The sequence below is a fragment of the Drosophila elegans genome, unplaced genomic scaffold (assembly GCF_018152505.1).
Source record: "Drosophila elegans isolate 14027-0461.03 unplaced genomic scaffold, ASM1815250v1 contig_476, whole genome shotgun sequence".
In the NCBI taxonomy this organism is placed as follows: Eukaryota; Metazoa; Arthropoda; class Insecta; order Diptera; family Drosophilidae; genus Drosophila; species Drosophila elegans.
The window spans coordinates 3,392,880-3,413,637 of NW_024545863.1; the positions used below are offsets into that span (position 1 = coordinate 3,392,880).

Below are 20,758 nucleotides of genomic sequence, written 5' to 3' on the forward strand. Positions count from 1 at the left end.
CACATTATTACGTTCTCCCTACTGAGAGCTTCAAATCCGCTGATAAGGCTGCAGCTGTGATTTTGTAGGAATAAGCCTTCAGAAATGCATTATTTGTAAAGCTTTATTAAATAAATAAAGTCTCGCTTGGACTCTTGCCTAACTAGCAATATTTATATTGCGCTATCTCTCCTTTTAAAACAAAAACAATACGGTTTCGATAAGTTCCCAAACCACAAACTAAGAAAAACTGGGAATTTTGACAAAGAAAAAATGTATGTGTCGGTAACTCATTAGTTCTATAGTTGATTTATGCAAGGCATACATTAAATTAAATAAAAAAATTTAGTTTTTTGGAGTTTTCTACTATCAAATACGTAACGCCTCTCAGAGTTCCGATCCCCACTTTACAACATGCTTAGAGAACGTACTCCTCGAATTGTGATAAGATGAAGTGCCTCTTCGTATCTTACGCCGTATCTTACGCCTCAGTACCATGCGAGCTTGGAATTGAGTTCCTTTGATAAGTACTTCAGACGATCTACAGTGGTTGTTCCGTTAGCAAACCCATTGCTAGAAGTTTTTAAAAGTTCTTATTGTTATATTTTTATAACTTAATATGTTGTATTTGTTTATGGTTCAAGTGCTAAATCATGCTTTACTTCGAATTTTACCGACAGATTGTGATTCTAGCTATGGAAGCTTGACTGTATTCTGCATATGTGAGTGTGAAGGGGTATACGAGTAAAAGGCATTTGCGGACTTATTTTTGCGGATGCCTTTTAGTTACATTTTGAAATGGTTCAGAGTCAGTTGAATATTTGAAGCGAATATGTGGATCTGTAAATTAGTTATATATTCTCTGCTCTCCGGATTTGTAGCTACTCAGATTTGTGATGTTCCGTTTACAAGATATATCGGTGGAAAACGCATTGTAAGACAATTATTAAAGCTATATTTCTGTTTTCATCCAAATTACCTTTAACATTAGCAAGGCAAACGAAAGCAATGCTGCAGGGGCTACAGAAAATTAGGCACTTCCAAACTCAACTGTGTGCCAATTTGCAAAAACGCCTGCTCGAATGGCAAATGCACAAAGCCAAATGAGTGTACCTGCAATGTGGGCTATGTCAACTTAAACCGTATTAAATCAAACCGGTAGGTCATATTTGCATAATTCTATATTTTGAATTTTTATTCATCGATGGCAGTTCAGTCCTTCGATCTTTAAAAATTGAAAAATAGTCAGCAACAGCTTTATCATATTATTAACAACAAATGTTGCTAAATTAAAAGAAAACAACCGGAAAACGGATGTATAATTAAATAATTGTTTCCCTTTCCAAGCTGCTCATATTAAAATCACTCAATAAATAATTTGTTGTATGTTTTGATAAGACTTTACTGCTGATTAATGACAATTATGAAACTGTAATCTTTACTCAAAGCTCCGCTCAGCCAAGAGAGAAAAGTAATCCCCCCCAGCGCACACTTTACAATTTTCTCAATGTTTTTCAATGTTGTTTATAATAATTTATCATATCGCTCATTCCCAACAGTTGTGTACCCAATTGCAAGGGCTGCAATCATGGAGAATGCCTAGCCCCTGGCCGCTGTGTCTGTAACGGGGGCTACCAGCTGGATAGCAAGACCGGCAACTGTGTGCCCCAATGTGCCGGCGGCTGCCCCAATGGCACTTGCACTTCGCCCAACAGGTGCAGCTGCAACAAAGGATACACGCTGAATGTCACCACCCAGGTGTGCCAGCCCACCTGCGAGGATAACTGCCAGCGATTCAATGGATTCTGTGCGGCGCCCAACCGATGTGATTGCAATTCCGGCTATATTCTAAAACCGAACTCGAAAACCTTCGCCTGCCAGCCCGTTTGTAAAAATGGTTGCAAAAACGGAGTTTGCCGAGCTCCCGACGTCTGTGAGTGCAATAAATTCTTTCAGAAAGATGCCGATAAGAACTGCGCCCCCATCTGCGAGGGGGGATGCTTGAATGCAAAGTGTACGAAGCCGGACGTCTGTGAGTGCCTTCCGGGTTATACGCCAATCAGCCCAAATGTCTGCCTGGCCGTTTGTCCATCGGGCTGCAAAAACGGCGACTGCGTGGCGCCGGATGTGTGCTCCTGCCACCCAGGACACTCCAAGCTGGACGGCGTCTGCTCTCCTGTTTGCAAGGCTGGATGTGAGAACGGATTCTGTATTTCACCTGATAAATGTTCGTGCAATGAAGGATATGAGATGAATATTGAGAACAAGTGTATTCCAGTTTGCGAAGGTGGATGTGAGAACGGATTCTGTATTTCACCTGACAAGTGTTCCTGCAATAAAGGATATGAAATGGATATTGAAAACAAATGTATTCCAGTTTGCGAAGGTGGATGTGAGAACGGATTCTGTATTTCACCTGATAAATGTTCTTGCAATGAAGGATATGAGATGGATATTGAGAACAAGTGTATTCCAGTTTGCGAAGGTGGATGTGAGAACGGATTCTGTGTTTCACCTGACAAGTGTTCCTGCAATGAAGGATACGAGATGAATAATGGCAACAAATGTACTCCGATTTGCAAAGGTGGATGTGAGAACGGATTCTGTATTTCACCTGACAAGTGTTCCTGCAATGAAGGATATGAAATGGATGTTGAAAACAAATGTATTCCAGTTTGCGAAGGTGGATGTGAGAACGGATTCTGTATTTCACCTGATAAATGTTCTTGCAATGAAGGATACGGAATGAATAATGGCAACAAATGTACTCCGATTTGCAAGAGTGGATGTGAGAACGGATTCTGTATTTCACCTGACAAGTGCTCCTGCAATGAAGGATATGAAATGAATACTGGCGACGAATGTATTCCGATTTGCAAAGGTGGATGTGAGAACGGATTCTGTATTTCACCTGACAAGTGCTCCTGCAATGAAGGATACGGAATGAATAATGGCAACAAATGTACTCCGATTTGCAAAGGTGGATGTGAGAACGGATTCTGTATTTCACCTGACAAGTGCTCCTGCAATGAAGGATATGAAATGAATACTGGCGACAAATGTATTCCGATTTGCAAAGGTGGATGTGAGAACGGATTCTGTGTTTCACCTGACAAGTGCTCCTGCAATGAAGGATATGAAATGAATACTGGCGACAAATGTATTCCGATTTGCAAAGGTGGATGTGAGAACGGATTCTGTATTTCACCTGACAAGTGTTCCTGCAATGAAGGATATGAAATGGATATTGAAAACAAATGTATTCCAGTTTGCGAAGGTGGATGTGAGAACGGATTCTGTATTTCACCTGACAAGTGCTCCTGCAATGAAGGATATGAAATGAATACTGGCGACAAATGTATTCCGATTTGCAAAGGTGGATGTGAGAACGGATTCTGTGTTTCACCTGACAAGTGCTCCTGCAATGAAGGATATGAAATGAATACTGGCGACAAATGTATTCCGATTTGCAAAGGTGGATGTGAGAACGGATTCTGTATTTCACCTGACAAGTGTTCCTGCAATGAAGGATATGAAATGGATATTGAAAACAAATGTATTCCAGTTTGCGAAGGTGGATGTGAGAACGGATTCTGTATTTCACCTGACAAGTGCTCCTGCAATGAAGGATATGAAATGAATACTGGCGACAAATGTATTCCGATTTGCAAAGGTGGATGTGAGAACGGATTCTGTATTTCACCTGACAAGTGCTCCTGCAATGAAGGATACGGAATGAATAATGGCAACAAATGTACTCCGATTTGCAAAGGTGGATGTGAGAACGGATTCTGTATTTCACCTGACAAGTGTTCCTGCAATGAAGGATATGAAATGGATATTGAAAACAAATGTATTCCAGTTTGCGAAGGTGGATGTGAGAACGGATTCTGTATTTCACCTGACAAGTGCTCCTGCAATGAAGGATATGAAATGAATACTGGCGACAAATGTATTCCGATTTGCAAAGGTGGATGTGAGAACGGATTCTGTATTTCACCTGACAAGTGCTCCTGCAATGAAGGATACGGAATGAATAATGGCAACAAATGTACTCCGATTTGCGAAGGTGGATGTGAGAACGGGTTCTGTGTTTCACCTGACAAGTGTTCCTGCAATGAAGGATACGAGATGAATAATGGCAACAAATGTACTCCGATTTGCGAAGGTGGATGTGAGAACGGATTCTGTATTTCACCTGATAAATGTTCTTGCAATGAAAGATATGAGATGAATATTGAGAACAAGTGTATTCCAGTTTGCGAAGGTGGATGTGAGAACGGATTCTGTATTTCACCTGACAAGTGTTCCTGCAATGAAGGCTATGAAATGGATATTGACAAAAAATGTATTCCAGTTTGCGAAGGTGGATGTGAGAACGGATTCTGTATTTCACCTGACAAGTGCTCCTGCAATGAAGGATACGGAATGAATAATGGCAACAAATGTACTTCGATTTGCAAAGGTGGATGTGAGAACGGATTCTGTATTTCACCTGACAAGTGTTCCTGCAATAAAGGATATGAAATGGATATTGAGAACAAGTGTATTCCAGTTTGCGAAGGTGGATGTGAGAACGGATTCTGTATTTCACCTGATAAATGTTCTTGCAATGAAGGATACGAAATGAATAATGGCAACAAATGTACTCCGATTTGCAAAGGTGGATGTGAGAACGGAGTTTGTGTTTCACCTGAAAGGTGTTCTTGCAATACAGGATATGAGATGGATATTGAGAACAAGTGTATTCCAGTTTGCGAAGGTGGATGTGAGAACGGATTCTGTGTTTCACCTGACAAGTGTTCTTGTAATCAAGGTTTCGAGGTGGATAATAAGATCAAGTGTGTTCCAATTTGCAAAGGTGGATGTGAGAACGGAATCTGTTCCGCTCCCGGAATATGTTCATGCAATGAGGGATATGCCCGTGCGGGTAACGAGACTTGTATTCCAACCTGTAAGAAGGGATGTCAAAATGGATTATGTAAGTTGCCTGGGCAGTGTCAGTGTTTCGACGGGTTTAAAAAGTCGGTCGATGGTGATTGCGAGCTCCACTGTCCCAGTTCATGTCAGAATGGCAAATGCATTTCTCCAGGTATTTGCAAGTGTGATGACGGCTTTATTTTTGATGGGCAAACTGGAAGCTGTTTACCTGAGAATAAAAATTTTGTTGATATGGACTGTCAACAGTCTTGCCAGAATGGAACCTGCCTGGACGGAATATGTACGTGTGAGGATAACTATAAACTGCACAGAGATAGGATCGACAATCGAAGGCTATCCTGCCTCCCAATTTGCGAGCCTGAGTGCATCAACGGATACTGTGAAGCACCAGGGATATGCGCCTGTTTCGATGGCGAAAGTTCAATCGATGGCTATCATTGCCCATCTTTGGATTCATCCGAGGCTCTGGAATCATCCAAATATAAGAAAAAACAGATTAAGCAATTAAAGTGGATATTTGTTACCATTGCAGTGGCCGCCTTGGTATTGGCGATGGTGATTGCCATGCTCATGATGCATATTTTTAAGAAGCACTCTTATCGAGTGGACGAGAACGGTATAATATAATTTATATAAAGTATTTCTTATAATATGACCATTATTCTTTTTTTACAGAAAAGAAATTCGGCGTATACTTCTCTGCAAAAATGGCGGACATAATTCGGGCCTGATTTTTGACTAAAAACCAGCAATATTCTCATTATTTAATAAAGCGTAGAAATGAAATTAAACTAGTCGATTGCTTTCCAATTACTTTTAATTTCCAGTTTCTTACTGCCATTTCTAAATTTAAATCTTAAAAAGAATTCTGATGAACGTCTTCTTGCATCACTCAACTATTCTCTTTAACATCTGCTTTCTTGGGACCATATAGTTGCTGGGGCGTTGGTATGTCCTCTACGAAAAAGTTGGCTGGTATTAGGTGAAAAACCGTACCCATTACATCGTAGAGGATATTTTCAACCGTCTCAACGATAAGCGGTTTTAGGGCCTCATAGAAATCGCGCCAATTATCGTTAAAGAATTGATTTGTACTGCGCTCAACCTCTTTGCTGCGTCCGTTGAATAAGTTATCCAGGTAGGTGCGAACCTTGGTCATGTTAAGTTGAGCCCGCACTGCGGTCACGTTGTCAAAGGTGAAACCGCCCTTTTCATACAGACGAGTTTTTGTTAGCAACAAAATGTCAAGATCATCTATGGGAACACACATTACACATTGGTTATCATTGTATTATTATTTAAATTTAAAAGTTAATTTACCAATTTCGATGAATATTTTGCCAGAGCCACTAAGAGGTATGAGAAGTATTCGACCAGCCATTTCATACTTGCCATCCAGTCTCATTTTGGGTAGGAATATTTTAGTCTGCCAGCCAAAGTCTTTTTTACTGACACTGCAGGCAACATTCAGAATAATTATAAATATAGCAGAGTTCGTAGTTTATAATATAATGATTATTAAAATTAATAAAACATTTTTAAAATTATTAATTGCGCAGCAAGATGAACATTTAAATGCCGTTTAAAATGCAGGTTTGCTCTTTTTAATTTAGATTAAAACCCTGTTGTTTTACTTGTGTTATTTCAGCTTATTTTATAATTACCGACTCTCCTTGACCTGTGTCTTGGAAAAACCCTTGACCACCAGCTCAGTAAGATTGGCTCGGATGGTGGCTACTTCATTGTTGTCCTGCTTGAACACTATATCCCTCACTCGCATGGGATCAAAGGGACCGAAACGCTCGATCACCTCCGGTATTCCAATATTAAGCTGATCGAGAAGCTTCTGTATGCTATTCGTAGAACATTTTGTAAAGCCGGGTTCGTAAATCCGACAAGATGGCAAAAAGGCAGCTGGGAATTTATTTGGTTTTACTGAGGAAGGATTTTGGGACTCAGGGATTAACTCACGCTTCTCGGTGTAGTAGGCAACGGCTGAGACTAACGCGATGTCCAAGGCGATCTCGTTTAAGCACAAGATTGCAATTAATCCACTCCAAATGCCGAGCGATCTGCGACCATGGCGCGTGCTCCTCATGATGCCGTACTAGCGAGTGTCTAGTAATTAAGTAGTTAAGTATCTAAGTAAATAAGTAACTATTATCTGTATCTGTATCTGCGATCGCGAAAGCCGCTGCTTAGGCACATCAAACTGTGTCACGCTTAGGAACCGACTAGCCGGCGGCTGGCTGTGAGCCGGCGTTTTATTCTCACTCGCCAAGATCCGAGATCCGAACTCTCAACATGGTAGCGACTTACAAGCACTTAATGATGCCGGGGCCAAGTGGTTCTCGGTTTTTTTTTTTATTTAATTACATTTTATTTTACCCATTTCCTGAATTAATATGCGAATATATGTACAAATTATTCTTTGTCTTTGTTATACAGAGAACAAAATTTCTTTTTTTAGCTATATAAAAAAAAAACTATTAAAAATAAATAATTAATTCAAATTTTATGCAACTAATCACTTTAATTGGTTAATTTTATTTAGTTGTTAAGTGTGAATTTACAAATCGTATTCAAAATGATGTCAAAAAACTATTTAGATTTTCTTTTTAAAAGTTAAAGACATAGATTCTTTTCACTGATGTATTTAACTCATTTTAACCCTTTCTTCACTATGTTTCTATTTATTTAGTGGGGCTCACAACACACAATATATTTTACATATTTTTCCTAATGAATATTGGTATGAAGATAGATCACAAAAATATAATTAAAATTATTTTGAGCGTAGGAAATTGCTGCCACGCTTTTTACTGTGTGAGTTTTAATGGAAGTCTTTAATCAAGTAAGTGGCTGGCACGTAGGCAAACGTCTTCTTGAATCTATCCAGCAGAACTCCGCTAACAGTTTGCTCCACGGCCGGACGCAGAACCTCGTAGAAATCTCGCCAGTTTTCGTTGAAAAGAGTATTGGCTGTATCCTCCAGGTCCTTGTTGCCACCAAAGAGATTTTCGAGCTTGATGCGGAATTGCTTGATCTCGCGGAAATTGACTTTAACGCTCTGCACATTTGCGAAACTTCCCTCCGCTGTGACTTGCGGTTTAACAGCCAATTCCAGATATATCAGTGCATTTTCTGGATTGAATTGCGTCTTAGAAAATAGTTCAAAGATATACTAAAGATTGCTTACCAGCTTCAAAGTAACCATTGCCATGTCCGTTGAGATTCAGCGCCACTACATGTCCTTTGACTTTGTACTCGAAATTGAAACGCAGCTTGGGAACACTGATCAAAGCCTTGGCCACATAGTGATTGGGATCCCAACTGTGGAGTTTATGAAAATAACAAAAAATGTGACAAAAGTCATGCGGAGGTCCTTACCTGGCTTCTAAGACCACCGCTTCGCCGGCACCTGCGACGTAGACCTCCTTCAGATCGGCATTAATGGCTATAGCCCTGCTGGCATCCTGCGCGAATTTCACTCGCTTAATGTAGAGTGGGTCAAAGGATCCCACTGCATTGTTGCCAGGAATTCCATCCTTCCACTGGCGGAAGAAAGTCTGAAAGTTGCTGGTCAGGCATTTGTTAAAGCCAGCATCGCCCACAACACACGGAGTGAGAAAGTCGGCTGAAAGAAATATGTTAGAAAATCAATTTAAGGTTTCCCTATATTTATAAAATAAAGTTGGGATAATTATCCTTCAAATGGAAAAATCATTTCAAGGACATTCAAACTTAAGTCATAGCTAAATTTTATTTTTTAAAACACTTTTTGCTACTTTGCAGCAATTTCTTGCTACTTAAACTAGCAATTCCTCACGTTTTTCGGCAAGATATTTAGCCGCCACTGATGTTGCCAGGAAAAAGACAAAAAGGCTCAGAAACTTTACTACTTTGGTAAGCATATCGAAGATTTACTCCAAATTTGATGACTATGACTGCTTGCTTCGAATGCTCCGATTTAAATGACGATTCTGACCGGTGTCTGGTAATTTTATTCGAAATCATCATCTTAAATGTACAACTTTTAAAATCATTTCTTTGTTTTGCTGTTTTATATATTTAGTTTATTTATTCCTGCTCTGTTTTCGGAACAATTAGTAAGTAAACGAGTTTGTCCGCATTAGACTTGTTGTGGTCGTACAGGGTGCCCACATCATTCGAGTCATCTGATACGATACCCTAACCCGAAAATGCATTAAGCTTGACATTATTACTTAGCCTTTGCCTCGACACCGACTCAACTTTAGGTTGTAAGAAGCAGAAGTGTCATATATGCATTTATATACTTATATCTAGGTACTTATCTATATATTCTAGACAGCGATTATCTCACTTTCGCTAGAGCTGAACTGGTTCTACCAGACCATTTTAAAATGTCGGCTCACTATGGCGACTGTAAACCTAAAGTTGACGGATTTATGTGGCTTTATAGATCTCCTTTAAGGCAATGAGTTTTTGTGAATGTTACTTTGGCAAATTACCTTTACATAGATGCATACTTAAGTGAAGAAAAGAAGCCAACCGAATGTATTTATCTGCATGCAACCATTACCAAGGTCTGCGGTTCTTGGGTTAACGAACTCGTGGTTTTGAGACTACTTGATATTGTCTATTGTGTCTACTGTGTGGTACCGACACCAAAAATAAAATAAAAAAAAAGTCATATTAAATTAAATGTCAATGCGTTTAGTATTAAATTAACATGAATTTAAATTTCTAGCTTAAACATAAATTATTTACTGAAGTAATAATCTTGCTGTATGCCTAAGTTATTGCCAATCAAACTAGTTCATTTTATAGATACTTCGAGCTTGGAAGTTCGAGTTACGGAAGTGTGACTTTTATGATTGCATTTTTAATGTGAACTAGGCATTTTAAATTTTTCTTGCCCGTTATTTTTGTCTGTGTACAATTATGTGATTAAATATGGAAAAACGTCACGAAGCCAAAATTCCCCAAAAACGTTGGAATAAATTTAATAATCCAATGTAGGTGGACAACTGGAGCTAAATTAATTGTTGTTTGGCCAGTGTGTTAATGATCTTGAATGTTTGTCTACTTTTATTTAAGATTAGACCTGCTATTCTGATGAAAAGAGAACAGATTTGAACAGATTTAATTTGTTTTTGTTATTATTTTTAATGGAGTAAAAATGTGACGCATTTTATTTATGTATACATCTAAATATCAAGTTTATTATCTCGGCTTCCCTCCTGAAAGTCGTAACTATATTAATGTACAAAATTATAAGAAAATTTGCAAAAAATCATCGCCTAATTTTGCATGTTTTTGACGTAATAACAACAACCAGTTTTCTTAGCAAAAGCATTGACTAGGTCAGTATGCCAGCATTTAAGTTTTCGTATTTCTTTCATTTCCTTACCTCAAGTGTGAATTTTGACAGCCTAGGAGAAATGGCCAAATCCGCAGTTAAATTTCTTGTTGTGGTGGCAAATTGTTGTTAGCTGGGAGCAAGGTGTCTGGTCAGGTTAGTGCAATCGATTAGCAGGTAAAGGGGGGAATTATCTTGCATAATTGGAATGCCTAACAAGTGCAACGCTTCCGCACCTTTTATATTGGCATTTTGTTCTTTTCAGGATTGTGGTTTTTAGTGATGACAATGGTACAATTTATATCAGTCATAAGGGTAAGAAGAAATTGCATAAAAAGAAATAAAAAATATACAAACGGACAATCTTAAAATGAATAGAAAATTAAATTAAATTAATTAAAGAAAAATACAATTAGAAGTTCCGTAAAATGCTTTATTGACTTGAAAGAACTACATAAAAACTAAAGGATAAGTGCGAAAACGTTCTATATCAAATTTTACAAATATTTTAAATTGATTTCAGTTTCATACACTAAAGGTTATGAGAAAATACGTTTTCGAATTAATAAAATAATGTACCTACTTAAAGAAATAATGGGAATGTGTACCTAGTTCTCATCACTGATCGTTCTCTGATCTTATTGCGTATGCGTGAGTGGTGCGGTCTGGAAGCATAAATTGCTGGCCAAGAATTCGAGTAGACGACGTTAACAACCTGATTGGAAATTGCTTCTCGTCGGTCCACTTGTATTACCAGTAGTGAGTGAGTGGGTATATCGTTCATGTACTCACGCCCAGCTGGCTGCCGCCGACCGCTTTCGATTTCTATGCTGCATTCCAAGCCAAGCCAAGTCGAATCGGATCGAATCGGTTCTCGGATCGGGAGCTCGGGTCTCGGTCTTACGTTTTCGGTCTCTGATCGCAGCTGATCGCCAGATCCAGAGACTTCGACTCCACTTCAGAGCCAAGCTTTATTTTCTGCCATAGTTTTTTTTCCCCCTCTTGGCCCGCTTTTGCGAAATGTTGCCTATGGTATAAAAGCGTTGCACGCCCTGATTTTCTTTTGAGTTTGTCGTTTCGATTCGCAGAGTCTCGAGTGCAAGTGCAGAGCGTAGTTTCCATTTCGGCAGTGCATTACATATTCAGAGATTGGTGAAAACGGCTCGACATTGATTGTTGCTTCCAAACTTGGCAGAATGATGAAATTGGTAAGATGCAGCAAGGTCGTTGAAAGTGTGGCATCCCAAAAAGACTCTATATCGAAATCAATATGAAAATGTGTTTTGAGTATTTGCGCAGTGAATTTTTAGAATGCAATTTAGCCAACCGGTTTGCTATGGGCCGATCAGATCAGTGTCTATGATACAAAAGTAACTTAATTGCTGGTTTATTAGTCAACCATGTCCTTGAGTGAATGTTTGCACAGAGTTAAGCTTAACAACTAATTAAGGTATTTACCCGAAAGTAAAGCAATAAAAGCAAAGTAAAGTTTATTTGTAATTGCAACTTTTGTGGCTGGGTGTGTGTGGCTGGAGTAGGGAATAAAATATAAAATATATTTGAGTTTATTGCTAAACTCTTTGTATTTATTTTGCAGCCTTTGAATTTGGCGCTTCTGCTGCTGGCGGCCCACGGTGCGTATGCGCAACATCAGGACTATACCACTCCGGTGCCGATTCTCAAGCAGATCGACAAGCACAACGACGATGGATCCTATACGTATGGATACGAGGCGGCGGATAAGAGCTTCAAGATCGAGACCAAGTATGCCAATGGCGAGGTCTACGGAAAGTACGGCTATGTGGATGACCAGGGCAAGGTGCGGGAGATCGAGTACGGAGCCAGTAAGCGTGGCTTTGAGCCCGCTGGCAGCCACATCAATGTGCCACCTCCAACGCTGACCAACAGCAATCCCTATCCGCTGGGACCCAATGAGTTGGACGATGGTCAATATCGCGAGGATCCAGCCGTGTACTACAAGGATCAGAAGTTCAATCGCCCACTCTCGCCGGCCAGTAAATTCAGTTTGAACGACTTTGGGCGTGGCCAGCAGCAGGCCTATGCCCCGCCCCCCCAGCAGACCGCCCCCCAGCGACCCTACTACAACCCCACGCCCCAGTACTACAGTCCCCCGGCACCGCAGCCCCGCTACTACCAGCCTCCTGCCCAGAACTACTACAATCCCCAGCAGCAGCAACCCTACAGGGGATTGCCCGAGCAACACCATCCGTCCCTCCGGAATCTGAACCTCTACACGGGATCCTACAGCATCGACTACACGGGCCGGAAGTAGGATGGACCTTTGGATAGGGGGAGGGGGGATAACCTTTGAGTTGGGCCAGAGAGTCAGCGACTGAAGTGTCCGAGGACAATGTCAACTTGTTACTGCCAAAAAAATCAGTCACTCCGCACAACCCACATATATCTATTAATGTACACTGTTTATATATGTTCTTGTATGTGTGTAATAAATCGAGTTTCTAAAACTGAAGCGTTTACAGAGAAAACAAAAGTGTTCTATAACAAATAGGTTTTACAGCCCTCGGGCCTAAAATCAAAAGCTAAAAATAAATGAGAGCAGAATATTAAATTTAATAAAAAGCCAAATGACTATTAATATTTTCTTAACGTTTAATAACAGCTTCTTAACAGCTTAAATACTTCAAATTGTTTATTGATGATTATCTTATTGGTCAGTTTGCCTCCCAAATTCCTCTCAGTGCTCAGAAGTATTTCAAATATCTACTTTGGCATTCAATTTAGCCAACAACCAGGTTCCGCTTCAATTAAGCCGCCCAGCAGCTGAAATTGTAGCAAAATCAACCCGATTGAGGTAAAGCCAAAGAGCCCAGCAAGTGGCCAATAATCGTTAGGCCATTACGTCAACACAGAATGATCGAGCAAAACCAAAACACTGTGGCCGATTCAGCTAGAAAACCAAAGTGGATTTGCCGTTGACTGGAATTTGGTGCACTTATGCAATGTGCTGGCCCCAAACCACTTTCAAATGCACTGCCACCAACGACCAGTTGGCCATAAGGCAATGTGCTGGGTGCTGGAACCACTGCCTTTGTCTTTGTCTTTTGGGTGTGGGGTGTGGGGCTTACGAGTACTAGGCAGCAGTGGTTTGGGGTCTGTTGGATAATTGGAATCACTCTCGGAACAATCGACAGGCAGAGAGGTTAAATCACTGAGGTACTTAACTGTTCGTTAGCCTAAATGAGGTTTTAATTAAGTAATTTAATTGAATATGGATTATCTTTGATTTAATTACATTTGGTGATCAAATTTTGGTTAACAATTCATCAAAACAGTGGAATCCTAGGTTTAATAAGTATAAAATCTTATTATTTTATACTTTATATTTCATTGTGCCAGAAAATATTTTAAGATTTCGATTTTGATTGATTTTTATAAAGATAGTTTTTAAAAATACGAAAACATCACTCTTTTAGTTAAAAGATTTTTATGTTTTTTGATTCGAAAACATATACAGATTTTATTGTGCAACTAATAAAACAAAGCATATAATTTGTTTACCACTGTTCGAGTTAGCCAAGAGTCAAAAATGTAAAACGATTGGCTGGCAGCACCAACGAAGAATCAAGTCCAGACTGCACCTCTTATAAAGCAATGCACAGACACACACTACAAGTTTGGAATTATTTGTATTTTTGCTGCATTTATATAATTTTGCAGAGCAAAACTGCGAAACTGGTCTGCTGCTGCTGGGGCGTTGGCATGACTCAAGAATTTCCTGAAAAATTGTTTGCTTTGTTATGGCTGACTTGTGAACAGCTGCTGCATTTACTACATTTACTACATATTTTTCCGCAGAAGCTAAGGAGACACACAGTCGTAAGTATGGGATTGACTGCTTTTGTTGTCATTCGAAAATGCGTTGGCATAAATACTATATACTATATATATATACTATAAGCCATGTCCTGTTTCGCAACATTCCGATTCCACTCATTTGTAACAGCTTAAAAGATGAATTTCTTGCCTGAAAAAATTTTTTAGGGTGGCAAAAAGTGCGAATTTTAGTGTAGCATCTTAAATCGAAGTTTTTCGACAAGGCAAGACTTCAAATATAATTAATGTTGAAAGCTAGATAAGAAATGTCTTTTACATTTATGAGTCTAAAAATAAGTTTTGAAAAATAAATTAAAAAATTTGTTGAATTTAAAATTGTTTTTAAATAAAGTACAAAATATTAAAGAAAAGATAATGAAAATTTAAAATTAATATCCTATTTTTTTGTGATTATTCTTAAAGAGTATTACAAATGCATGTAACATTTTTATGTTATTTTCGCATACTCTTTCGACCTTGATCGTGCTTGTGCGTCTACGCATGCGCACAAGTTCAGGTGCACGCCCATTTGCCCCCCAGTCCGCTTCACATGAACAAAAGCCGCACAGAAACAAGTCTTTAATGTGATATATTCAGAAGGAAAGACCGACAAGCTAAATAACAACCGCACGCACTTGAAGACTGGAAACTGCCCTGCGTCATGGGCGGCACTCAAAGGAGGTATATATAAATATAGAGGGGGGAAATGGGGGGCAGACAATCGTTGACGGTTTCCTGATCTAGTATGTGGTGCAGTGTCTAACCAGTTTTCGTTGAACTATCACCATCCCGCTGCGGGTTGCATTTCTGCCTTGTCCATGTTGTTTTCAGCAATAACGGAGTGTTGCTGTGGTGTGTCATTAGTTCCAACGGAATGACTACGACAAGGCCATTACGAAAGGCTGTAGAAAAACGCAGGCGAAGGTGTGGAGTGCAGTTCACACACTGAAAGGGGACACGTTGCCTGGTTCTGATTCCGTCATAAAATAACATAGCCTGACATCAAGCATACGCACTGTTGTACTGAAAAGAAATACATCAATTCTTAATGTGTCTGCTGGTTGGTCTGTATGACGTTTGGGTTTTTGAGGTGTTTGTTCGTATCTTTTTTAAATACTCAAATGATTTGTACTGTTGTAAGTGATGCAACAAAATCACAGAGAACAATATAAAGTTCATGTTCAAGGGAACCACCCAACTGCTTAGCTTGGGAGGATTGGTATTTACTGGCCAAATTCGCAACACTTCATTTCACTTTGTCGACTCGTTCATTCATTAGCCATACGCCCTGACGACTTAGCCTCATTTTTTAACAATTTATGGGCCTCACAGTTTTGATTAATTGTTCGTGGATGGCCACATCCCAATGGGGCTAGTTGCCATAGCGCCTAGAAGGTCGGGGTTAGAGTAAGAGTTTCGCCCTGTTTTCGAAAGTAATTTGGTAAATTTGTTAAATTTATTAATTTTGTTGTCTGGTATTTAATGATAACAAGTGGATGATTCAATTTGTTTTACTATGGCTCAGAAGAAAACTTAAAACTGCTAAGGCAACCAAATCGAAATATTTGATGTATTTTCTTGAGTGGAGCTTAAGCTTTAAAAAAGAAACTTTTATTGGTGTTATAAGTGTTACTTCGATGTTACGTGATTCTTTTAAAGTGCAAAATTTAAAGTTTTTTCAAAGGCAATGATGCTGGCTTATGACATTATAAAGAAACTTGGCAACTACGGATACTTCTTCTAAATATTGTATAATTTTTGTTAATCAGAAAATTTGAAAATTCCTATTCCTATTCCTATGTTCTGAAACATTAAATTTTTTTGTTTGCTCAAAAATGTAAACTATATGTTAAATTAGCCATTATGAGTTTTTAATCAATTTTATTTTCTTCTTATTAAGACATTCTTGGCCATTTCGTGGGGCCGGAGAAGAAAAGCTCGCCAAAGCACAGAGAGAACTCCCATGGAAGTCTCTGTCTCAAGTTCGGTCAAGCTCTGCAGCCTCTCTCTATATCTCTATATCTCAATATCTTTTTCTCCAGAGAAACAATTCCAATAGCGACCGCTCTCCGTCCTTTCGTTGGTGAAGTTTTGTGGTGCTGTGGCCGGTGGTGCAGTGGCGCGGTGGTGCTGTGGTGTCTGGGGTCTTTGGTCCGTTATGGGAGAGGTAAAAAGGTTTTCCGCGATCGGTATATAAAGCGAAATACAACAACCTGGGCGGCTCAGTTGCCGTCGGTCCCAAGTTAATACTCCACGCGATCTCCGCCGAAGTTGGTCCGAAGATTTGGCCGATTTGCCCGAGATAGTCACCCGGTTCATTAGGGGAATTGGATTTGGAATTGAAATTGAAAGTGCTTTGTTGTCTTCGACACTCGACACTCGAGCTGGGTGTTGCCAGCGAAGGCCTTTTGCGATTGCATTCAGGGCTTAATCGATTTGAAATAGCTGGTCCCACAAAAGCCAATCAGCGGATACAATTCAACATGAAAGTGGTATGTGATGTATATGTATGTATATGTCGGTGGGTGGGTGGTAAATACCAAAGGTCGTTCGAGAAGCTCAATGCGTGGCTGCAAAAGGGGTGTATATAACTCAAGAAACTCAGATTTATGGAGGGGAGGTACTGATCTGTAAGCTTACGTCATTGCACTGCGACGGCGACTGTTGTGCAAATGTGGCATAATTTGCTATGCAAATCGAGCGAACAGTTAATTTGCTCCCAGCCCCGATCGCAATTGTTCAGCTTGGCTACAAGCGACATTTTCCAGCTCTTTGTGCCCGATCCAGTCCACCATCCACTCCACTAGGCACCCAATTTGGTAACTGGATTTTGACATAATTTATGAACGACGCAGCTTCTTGAGAAAAAAGTTGCAGGAACTTCAATCAGCACAAGTGGCGAACTAACAAGCTCGCTTCAGCCGCATAGTTTTTCCCCCTCCATTTACATCGTGAAAATATCAAAGGCAAACTTTGGCTCAGTTCACACGCGGCAGTCAGCTTTTTGGTCAGTTTTTGGCTGGTTTCGGCGCATACTCGGGGGACCCACAGCATGTCGTGGCCTGGATGTATCAGTAACTGTATCTGTCTCTGTCTCTGTATCTGTATCTAACTACCTGTCCGTCCACCTGTCCGCACCAAGGCTGCGGCACATGGAGCCTAGATAGTGAAAGGTTTCGGCATGCGGAATGGTCCGAACGTGCTAAAAAAACAAAGTCCGAAATGCCAAAAAGGAGTAAAAGCCAAATAAACCAGATAGCTCTCAAGTCTGGTCATCGAAGTTAATTTGCTCCCCTTAATGTATGTTAGAGAGGCATCATTTTTTGAAAGCCTAACATTCTGATTCTGTTTGGTTTTTCAAGGCAAAACTGTCTGGAAAGGAAGCTAAATCGAGGCCTTATTGACACACATCCTGCAATTTAAGTTAATTGTTTTAAGAAAAACTGCTTTAGCAGAAAATACTGGCACTCCTTCTGACAAGCTTCAATTCGAAAAATAAATTAGATAAACCTAAAAGCTGGAAGTACTAGGAAAACTCTAATGTATTCTCGGAAGAGATAATTTTTTAGTTTAATTTGGTAATCATTTTTTTGTGTGAAAGCTATGTATATATTTGATTATTACTCCTCTAGTTCCCTCTGTGACTCAGTGATTTCTCGCAAATTTCTTTGGCATTTGCTTCTGTTCACTGCCGCAGTTGGATACTTGCAACACATTACGGCAAGTGTGGGAACCTTTTCCAGATTCCCATACATAATTTGTTTGCCTGCCTCTTATGGGTTTTCCTCTCCCCGATTTTGCTGCCGGATTACCCAATTGCAGCTGCGATGTGTGCACTGTGTGGGAGTCACGGGGCTGGCCAACGATAATTGGCAGTCCCCTGCATCTTCGTCGGCATCTCTGTTCCCGGTTGCATTTCTCCACGCCACACCACTGGGCATTCAATTAATAGCATCCAGACCCATCCAGCTGAGCTGCCATATCGCGTGTCACTGGGTTTGGGCTTTCAGCTGGGCTCGGTCTCTATGCAACTTCACTTCGGATGCTGCACTCAGATAAAATACCTTTAAATACTACGATTGAAAAAAAAATGTATTTATACGAACTTGTATATCACTTTATGTATACAATATACTGTTTGTGGCGCTTTATGATTCTTCTTTGGTTAAAATTAGAAAGAGTCAATCTAATTTAATTTGTATTTTAATCAGTTTAAATCTTAATCACTTATCATAAAAATAGAGGGACATTAACGCATTGAATCAGAAAATCAATTAACAATTTGGTAAAGTGATTTCAGTTGATGTCAACAGTGACAATGACTCACTATGATTGTTTCTTGCGATTTAATTAATAAAAAAATTCTTCCGGGCTAACGTAAAAATTGTAATATTAAATTAATTTAGCCTAATACTAATTTAGCTCATTTTTTTTTGAGTGTATGCAACTAAATCCGGTGTATCGGTTCCTGCTTGGCATTGAGGGTGTCATTGGCCGGCGGAAAAGTGAAAGGCAGCCTTACTTAAGACTTTCGTAGACGTCGTCGCCGTCTGGCATTCTTGATGCACTGTCAAGGTGTTCCGCTGGCCAGAGGCGAGGTGGAAGTCCACCATTCTGGCAGACAGGGTGCAATTAGCGAACTGGTTGCCATTGCACTAGGCCAGACACAGTCGAGCTTTTATCCTATCAAGACATATTTTATTGACTTTTGAACGGTTGGTATATCCCACAGCTGCAACGAGTGCTCTTAGTCGGCTGCCTGATGGTGGCAGTGGGTATGGTGAGGTCGCAGGACTATCAGGATTACCAGGAGAACACACCACGGACGGCTCCACTTCGCCTGCGAGCAAATTCAGCTCCCGCCCGGGCTGAAGCGCCACGAGCTGATCCAGTGGCCATTCTTAAGCAGATTAACAAGTGAGTACCATGTAGCGATATATTTGAAAGCTAAATGTTTGTATTTCATTTATATTTTGAGTCATTATATCAAGTACTTAAGGTGGTTTGTATCAATTAATGAAAAAGTTCATGAGATATTGATTATAAATATTTAAAACATTTTGTAAATCAAATAAAAGGATTAAGGATTTTTGTATTAAGTTAAAACGTAAGGTTAAATATTTAAAAATTGTATTAATTAAATAAAACAAACTCCTTCCTCAGGCACAATGAAGACGGCTCCTACACGTATGGCTATGAAGGTGCTGATGGTTCCTTCAAAATCGAGACTAAGCTAGCCACCGGCGAAGTCAAGGGCAAATACGGATATGTGGATGAGACCGGAAAGGTGCGAGTGGTCGAGTACGGGGCCAACAAGTATGGGTTCCAGCCTTCCGGAGAGGGCATAACAGTAGCACCACCCACATTGGTGGATGAAACTGCCAAGGAGGAGCCAGACTATGCGGATGAGCCCGTACCACAGCGTCCTCAGAAGCCATATGTAAGATTGGAGATACTCATAATTAAATAGGAGATTTGATAAAACTAATTTTATATAGCGTGTTCAGCGTCCCCAGCCACGCCCACAGCCCCGCCCGCAACCCCAACCACAGCCGCAGTACGTGCAGTACGAGGAGGAGGAGGAGCCACCACGTCGGGTTCAGTATGCCCCGCAGCCACAGCCACAGCCTCAACCACTGCCGCAGCCACAGCATTTGCCACAACAGCACCACCAGCCGTCAGTGGGTCCGGCACCCCCACGAATCCAAATTCCCGGCGCCCAGCGCACCACCGATGTGCTATATTCGCCGCTGCAGCGACCCGCTCGCCCTGAACCGGATTATTCGCAATCGCAGAGCTTCGGGGAGGGACCCTCGAATGTGCGCATTTCCCGGCCCGTTTACGCCCTGCCCCCCGCATCGCCGGCTCCGAGCAGTGCCCGGGCCCAGGGATTCCTGGCCCCCGCCTCCGGAGGACGCCCTCTCCTGGAACCGGTGGGCTTCGGCCAGTCCCAGGCACCCATCGCGCGTCCTGTGCAGCAGCAGCAGCAGCCGAGTTACCAGCCGCAACCACAGTCCCGCAGTGGCGGAGGCGGTGGCTCGGGTTTGCTGGATCAGTTGGCCCGCGACTACGCCCTGCCACAGGGAAATGCCCAGCCGCTGCACGACATCACCTTCGGCTACTACTGAGCTGGAGTCCCAGTCCACATGCCCCCTAACAACCCAGAGATTCCTTGCTTCTAGGTCCTAATCGCACAGGTGTGCCCTGTCCCTGTCATTTTCTAAGCGATAATAAAAGTTCCAGTTCCCCAATTAATAAACTAAAAGATTTTTTAAAGGATCTTAACTAATATATGGATATATATTTAGTTAATATATTTACTATAATTGACAACCAGTTTGTTTTAATTTTTCCTTAGAGGTAGGTGTCCCATTTTGTAGCCTACTTTTAGGTTGTAGCCAACTTTTGAGGGAGTTAAGAATAAGTATTAATAAATTCGTATGTAATATTCATTATTATTACCAATTGTTGAGCTTATTTCATTTGAGTAAATTTTACTTAAAAAAATATATATAAATCTGTTTGCAGATTGTAAGGATCCATTATTATTATTTGTTATTTGAGTGCATTTTCCTCAAAAAATATTTATTTTTGAATAATTACGTTTTTTACATTTACTTTAACTTTACATGAAATGTG

The 20,758-nt window shown here is 40.4% G+C and overlaps 5 protein-coding genes across 8 annotated transcripts; 3 read left to right on the top strand and 2 right to left on the bottom strand.

Moving 5' to 3' along the window:
* The first annotated feature begins 787 nt into the window (after positions 1 to 787).
* On the top strand, positions 788 to 5,711 carry LOC108148979 (fibrillin-2). 2 transcript variants are annotated; one of them, XM_041709402.1, is made up of 5 exons: positions 788 to 913; positions 971 to 1,137; positions 1,539 to 2,716; positions 4,697 to 5,536; positions 5,596 to 5,711. In XM_041709402.1, the coding sequence occupies exons 1-5, from the start codon at positions 812 to 814 to the stop codon at positions 5,649 to 5,651; spliced, it is 2,343 nt and encodes a 780-aa protein (XP_041565336.1). In that variant the 5' UTR covers positions 788 to 811; the 3' UTR covers positions 5,652 to 5,711. The 2 variants fall into 2 exon arrangements, with proteins under 2 accessions (XP_041565336.1, XP_017131809.2); XM_017276320.2 differs by having other exon boundaries at positions 1,539 to 5,536.
* Positions 5,712 to 5,719: 8 nt separating this feature from the next.
* Positions 5,720 to 7,198, bottom strand: LOC108148978 (protein takeout). Its single transcript, XM_017276319.2, has 4 exons — positions 6,892 to 7,198; positions 6,585 to 6,834; positions 6,241 to 6,374; positions 5,720 to 6,174 (listed from the first exon to the last, which is right to left on the bottom strand). Exons 1-4 carry the CDS (start codon positions 7,016 to 7,018, stop codon positions 5,813 to 5,815), a joined length of 873 nt encoding a protein of 290 aa, XP_017131808.1. The 5' UTR covers positions 7,019 to 7,198; the 3' UTR covers positions 5,720 to 5,812.
* Positions 7,199 to 7,447: 249 nt separating this feature from the next.
* On the bottom strand, positions 7,448 to 8,887 carry LOC108148565 (circadian clock-controlled protein daywake). The gene is made up of 4 exons (XM_017275611.2): positions 8,750 to 8,887; positions 8,311 to 8,557; positions 8,120 to 8,253; positions 7,448 to 8,064 (listed from the first exon to the last, which is right to left on the bottom strand). The coding sequence occupies exons 1-4, from the start codon at positions 8,832 to 8,834 to the stop codon at positions 7,754 to 7,756; spliced, it is 777 nt and encodes a 258-aa protein (XP_017131100.1). The 5' UTR covers positions 8,835 to 8,887; the 3' UTR covers positions 7,448 to 7,753.
* Positions 8,888 to 11,151: 2,264 nt separating this feature from the next.
* On the top strand, positions 11,152 to 12,824 carry LOC108148539 (extensin-2). 2 transcript variants are annotated; one of them, XM_017275581.2, is made up of 3 exons: positions 11,152 to 11,296; positions 11,353 to 11,472; positions 11,862 to 12,824. In XM_017275581.2, the coding sequence occupies exons 2-3, from the start codon at positions 11,461 to 11,463 to the stop codon at positions 12,555 to 12,557; spliced, it is 708 nt and encodes a 235-aa protein (XP_017131070.2). In that variant the 5' UTR covers positions 11,152 to 11,296; positions 11,353 to 11,460; the 3' UTR covers positions 12,558 to 12,824. The 2 variants fall into 2 exon arrangements, with proteins under 2 accessions (XP_017131070.2, XP_041565329.1); XM_041709395.1 differs by lacking the exon at positions 11,152 to 11,296 and having other exon boundaries at positions 11,308 to 11,472.
* Positions 12,825 to 16,348: 3,524 nt separating this feature from the next.
* LOC108149031 (tyrosine-protein phosphatase non-receptor type 23) lies at positions 16,349 to 20,577 on the top strand. 2 transcript variants are annotated; one of them, XM_017276382.2, is made up of 4 exons: positions 16,349 to 16,611; positions 18,852 to 19,036; positions 19,283 to 19,559; positions 19,618 to 20,577. In XM_017276382.2, exons 1-4 carry the CDS (start codon positions 16,603 to 16,605, stop codon positions 20,245 to 20,247), a joined length of 1,101 nt encoding a protein of 366 aa, XP_017131871.1. In that variant the 5' UTR covers positions 16,349 to 16,602; the 3' UTR covers positions 20,248 to 20,577. The 2 variants fall into 2 exon arrangements, with proteins under 2 accessions (XP_017131871.1, XP_017131872.1); XM_017276383.2 differs by having other exon boundaries at positions 19,627 to 20,577.
* The last annotated feature ends 181 nt before the right edge of the window (positions 20,578 to 20,758 follow it).

Excerpts from the sequence above, each read along its gene's own strand:
- LOC108148979 (XM_017276320.2), top strand. The coding sequence starts at position 812 with ATGTGGATCTGTAAATTAGTTATATATTCTCTGCTCTCCGGATTTGTA. Across the intron at positions 1,138-1,538 it reads AACCGTATTAAATCAAACCG|TTGTGTACCCAATTGCAAGG; the intron begins GTAGGTCATATT and ends CATTCCCAACAG. Across the intron at positions 5,537-5,595 it reads TTATCGAGTGGACGAGAACG|AAAAGAAATTCGGCGTATAC; the intron begins GTATAATATAAT and ends CTTTTTTTACAG.
- LOC108148978 (XM_017276319.2), bottom strand. The coding sequence starts at position 7,018 with ATGAGGAGCACGCGCCATGGTCGCAGATCGCTCGGCATTTGGAGTGGA. Across the intron at positions 6,375-6,584 it reads ACACAGGTCAAGGAGAGTCG|TGTCAGTAAAAAAGACTTTG; the intron begins GTAATTATAAAA and ends TGTTGCCTGCAG. Across the intron at positions 6,175-6,240 it reads CAAAATATTCATCGAAATTG|ATGATCTTGACATTTTGTTG; the intron begins GTAAATTAACTT and ends GTGTTCCCATAG.
- LOC108148565 (XM_017275611.2), bottom strand. The coding sequence starts at position 8,834 with ATGCTTACCAAAGTAGTAAAGTTTCTGAGCCTTTTTGTCTTTTTCCTG. Across the intron at positions 8,254-8,310 it reads GCGGTGGTCTTAGAAGCCAG|TTGGGATCCCAATCACTATG; the intron begins GTAAGGACCTCC and ends TAAACTCCACAG. Across the intron at positions 8,065-8,119 it reads CAATGGTTACTTTGAAGCTG|AAAATGCACTGATATATCTG; the intron begins GTAAGCAATCTT and ends AATTCAATCCAG.
- LOC108149031 (XM_017276382.2), top strand. Across the intron at positions 19,037-19,282 it reads ATTCTTAAGCAGATTAACAA|GCACAATGAAGACGGCTCCT; the intron begins GTGAGTACCATG and ends CTCCTTCCTCAG. Across the intron at positions 19,560-19,617 it reads AGCGTCCTCAGAAGCCATAT|CGTGTTCAGCGTCCCCAGCC; the intron begins GTAAGATTGGAG and ends AATTTTATATAG.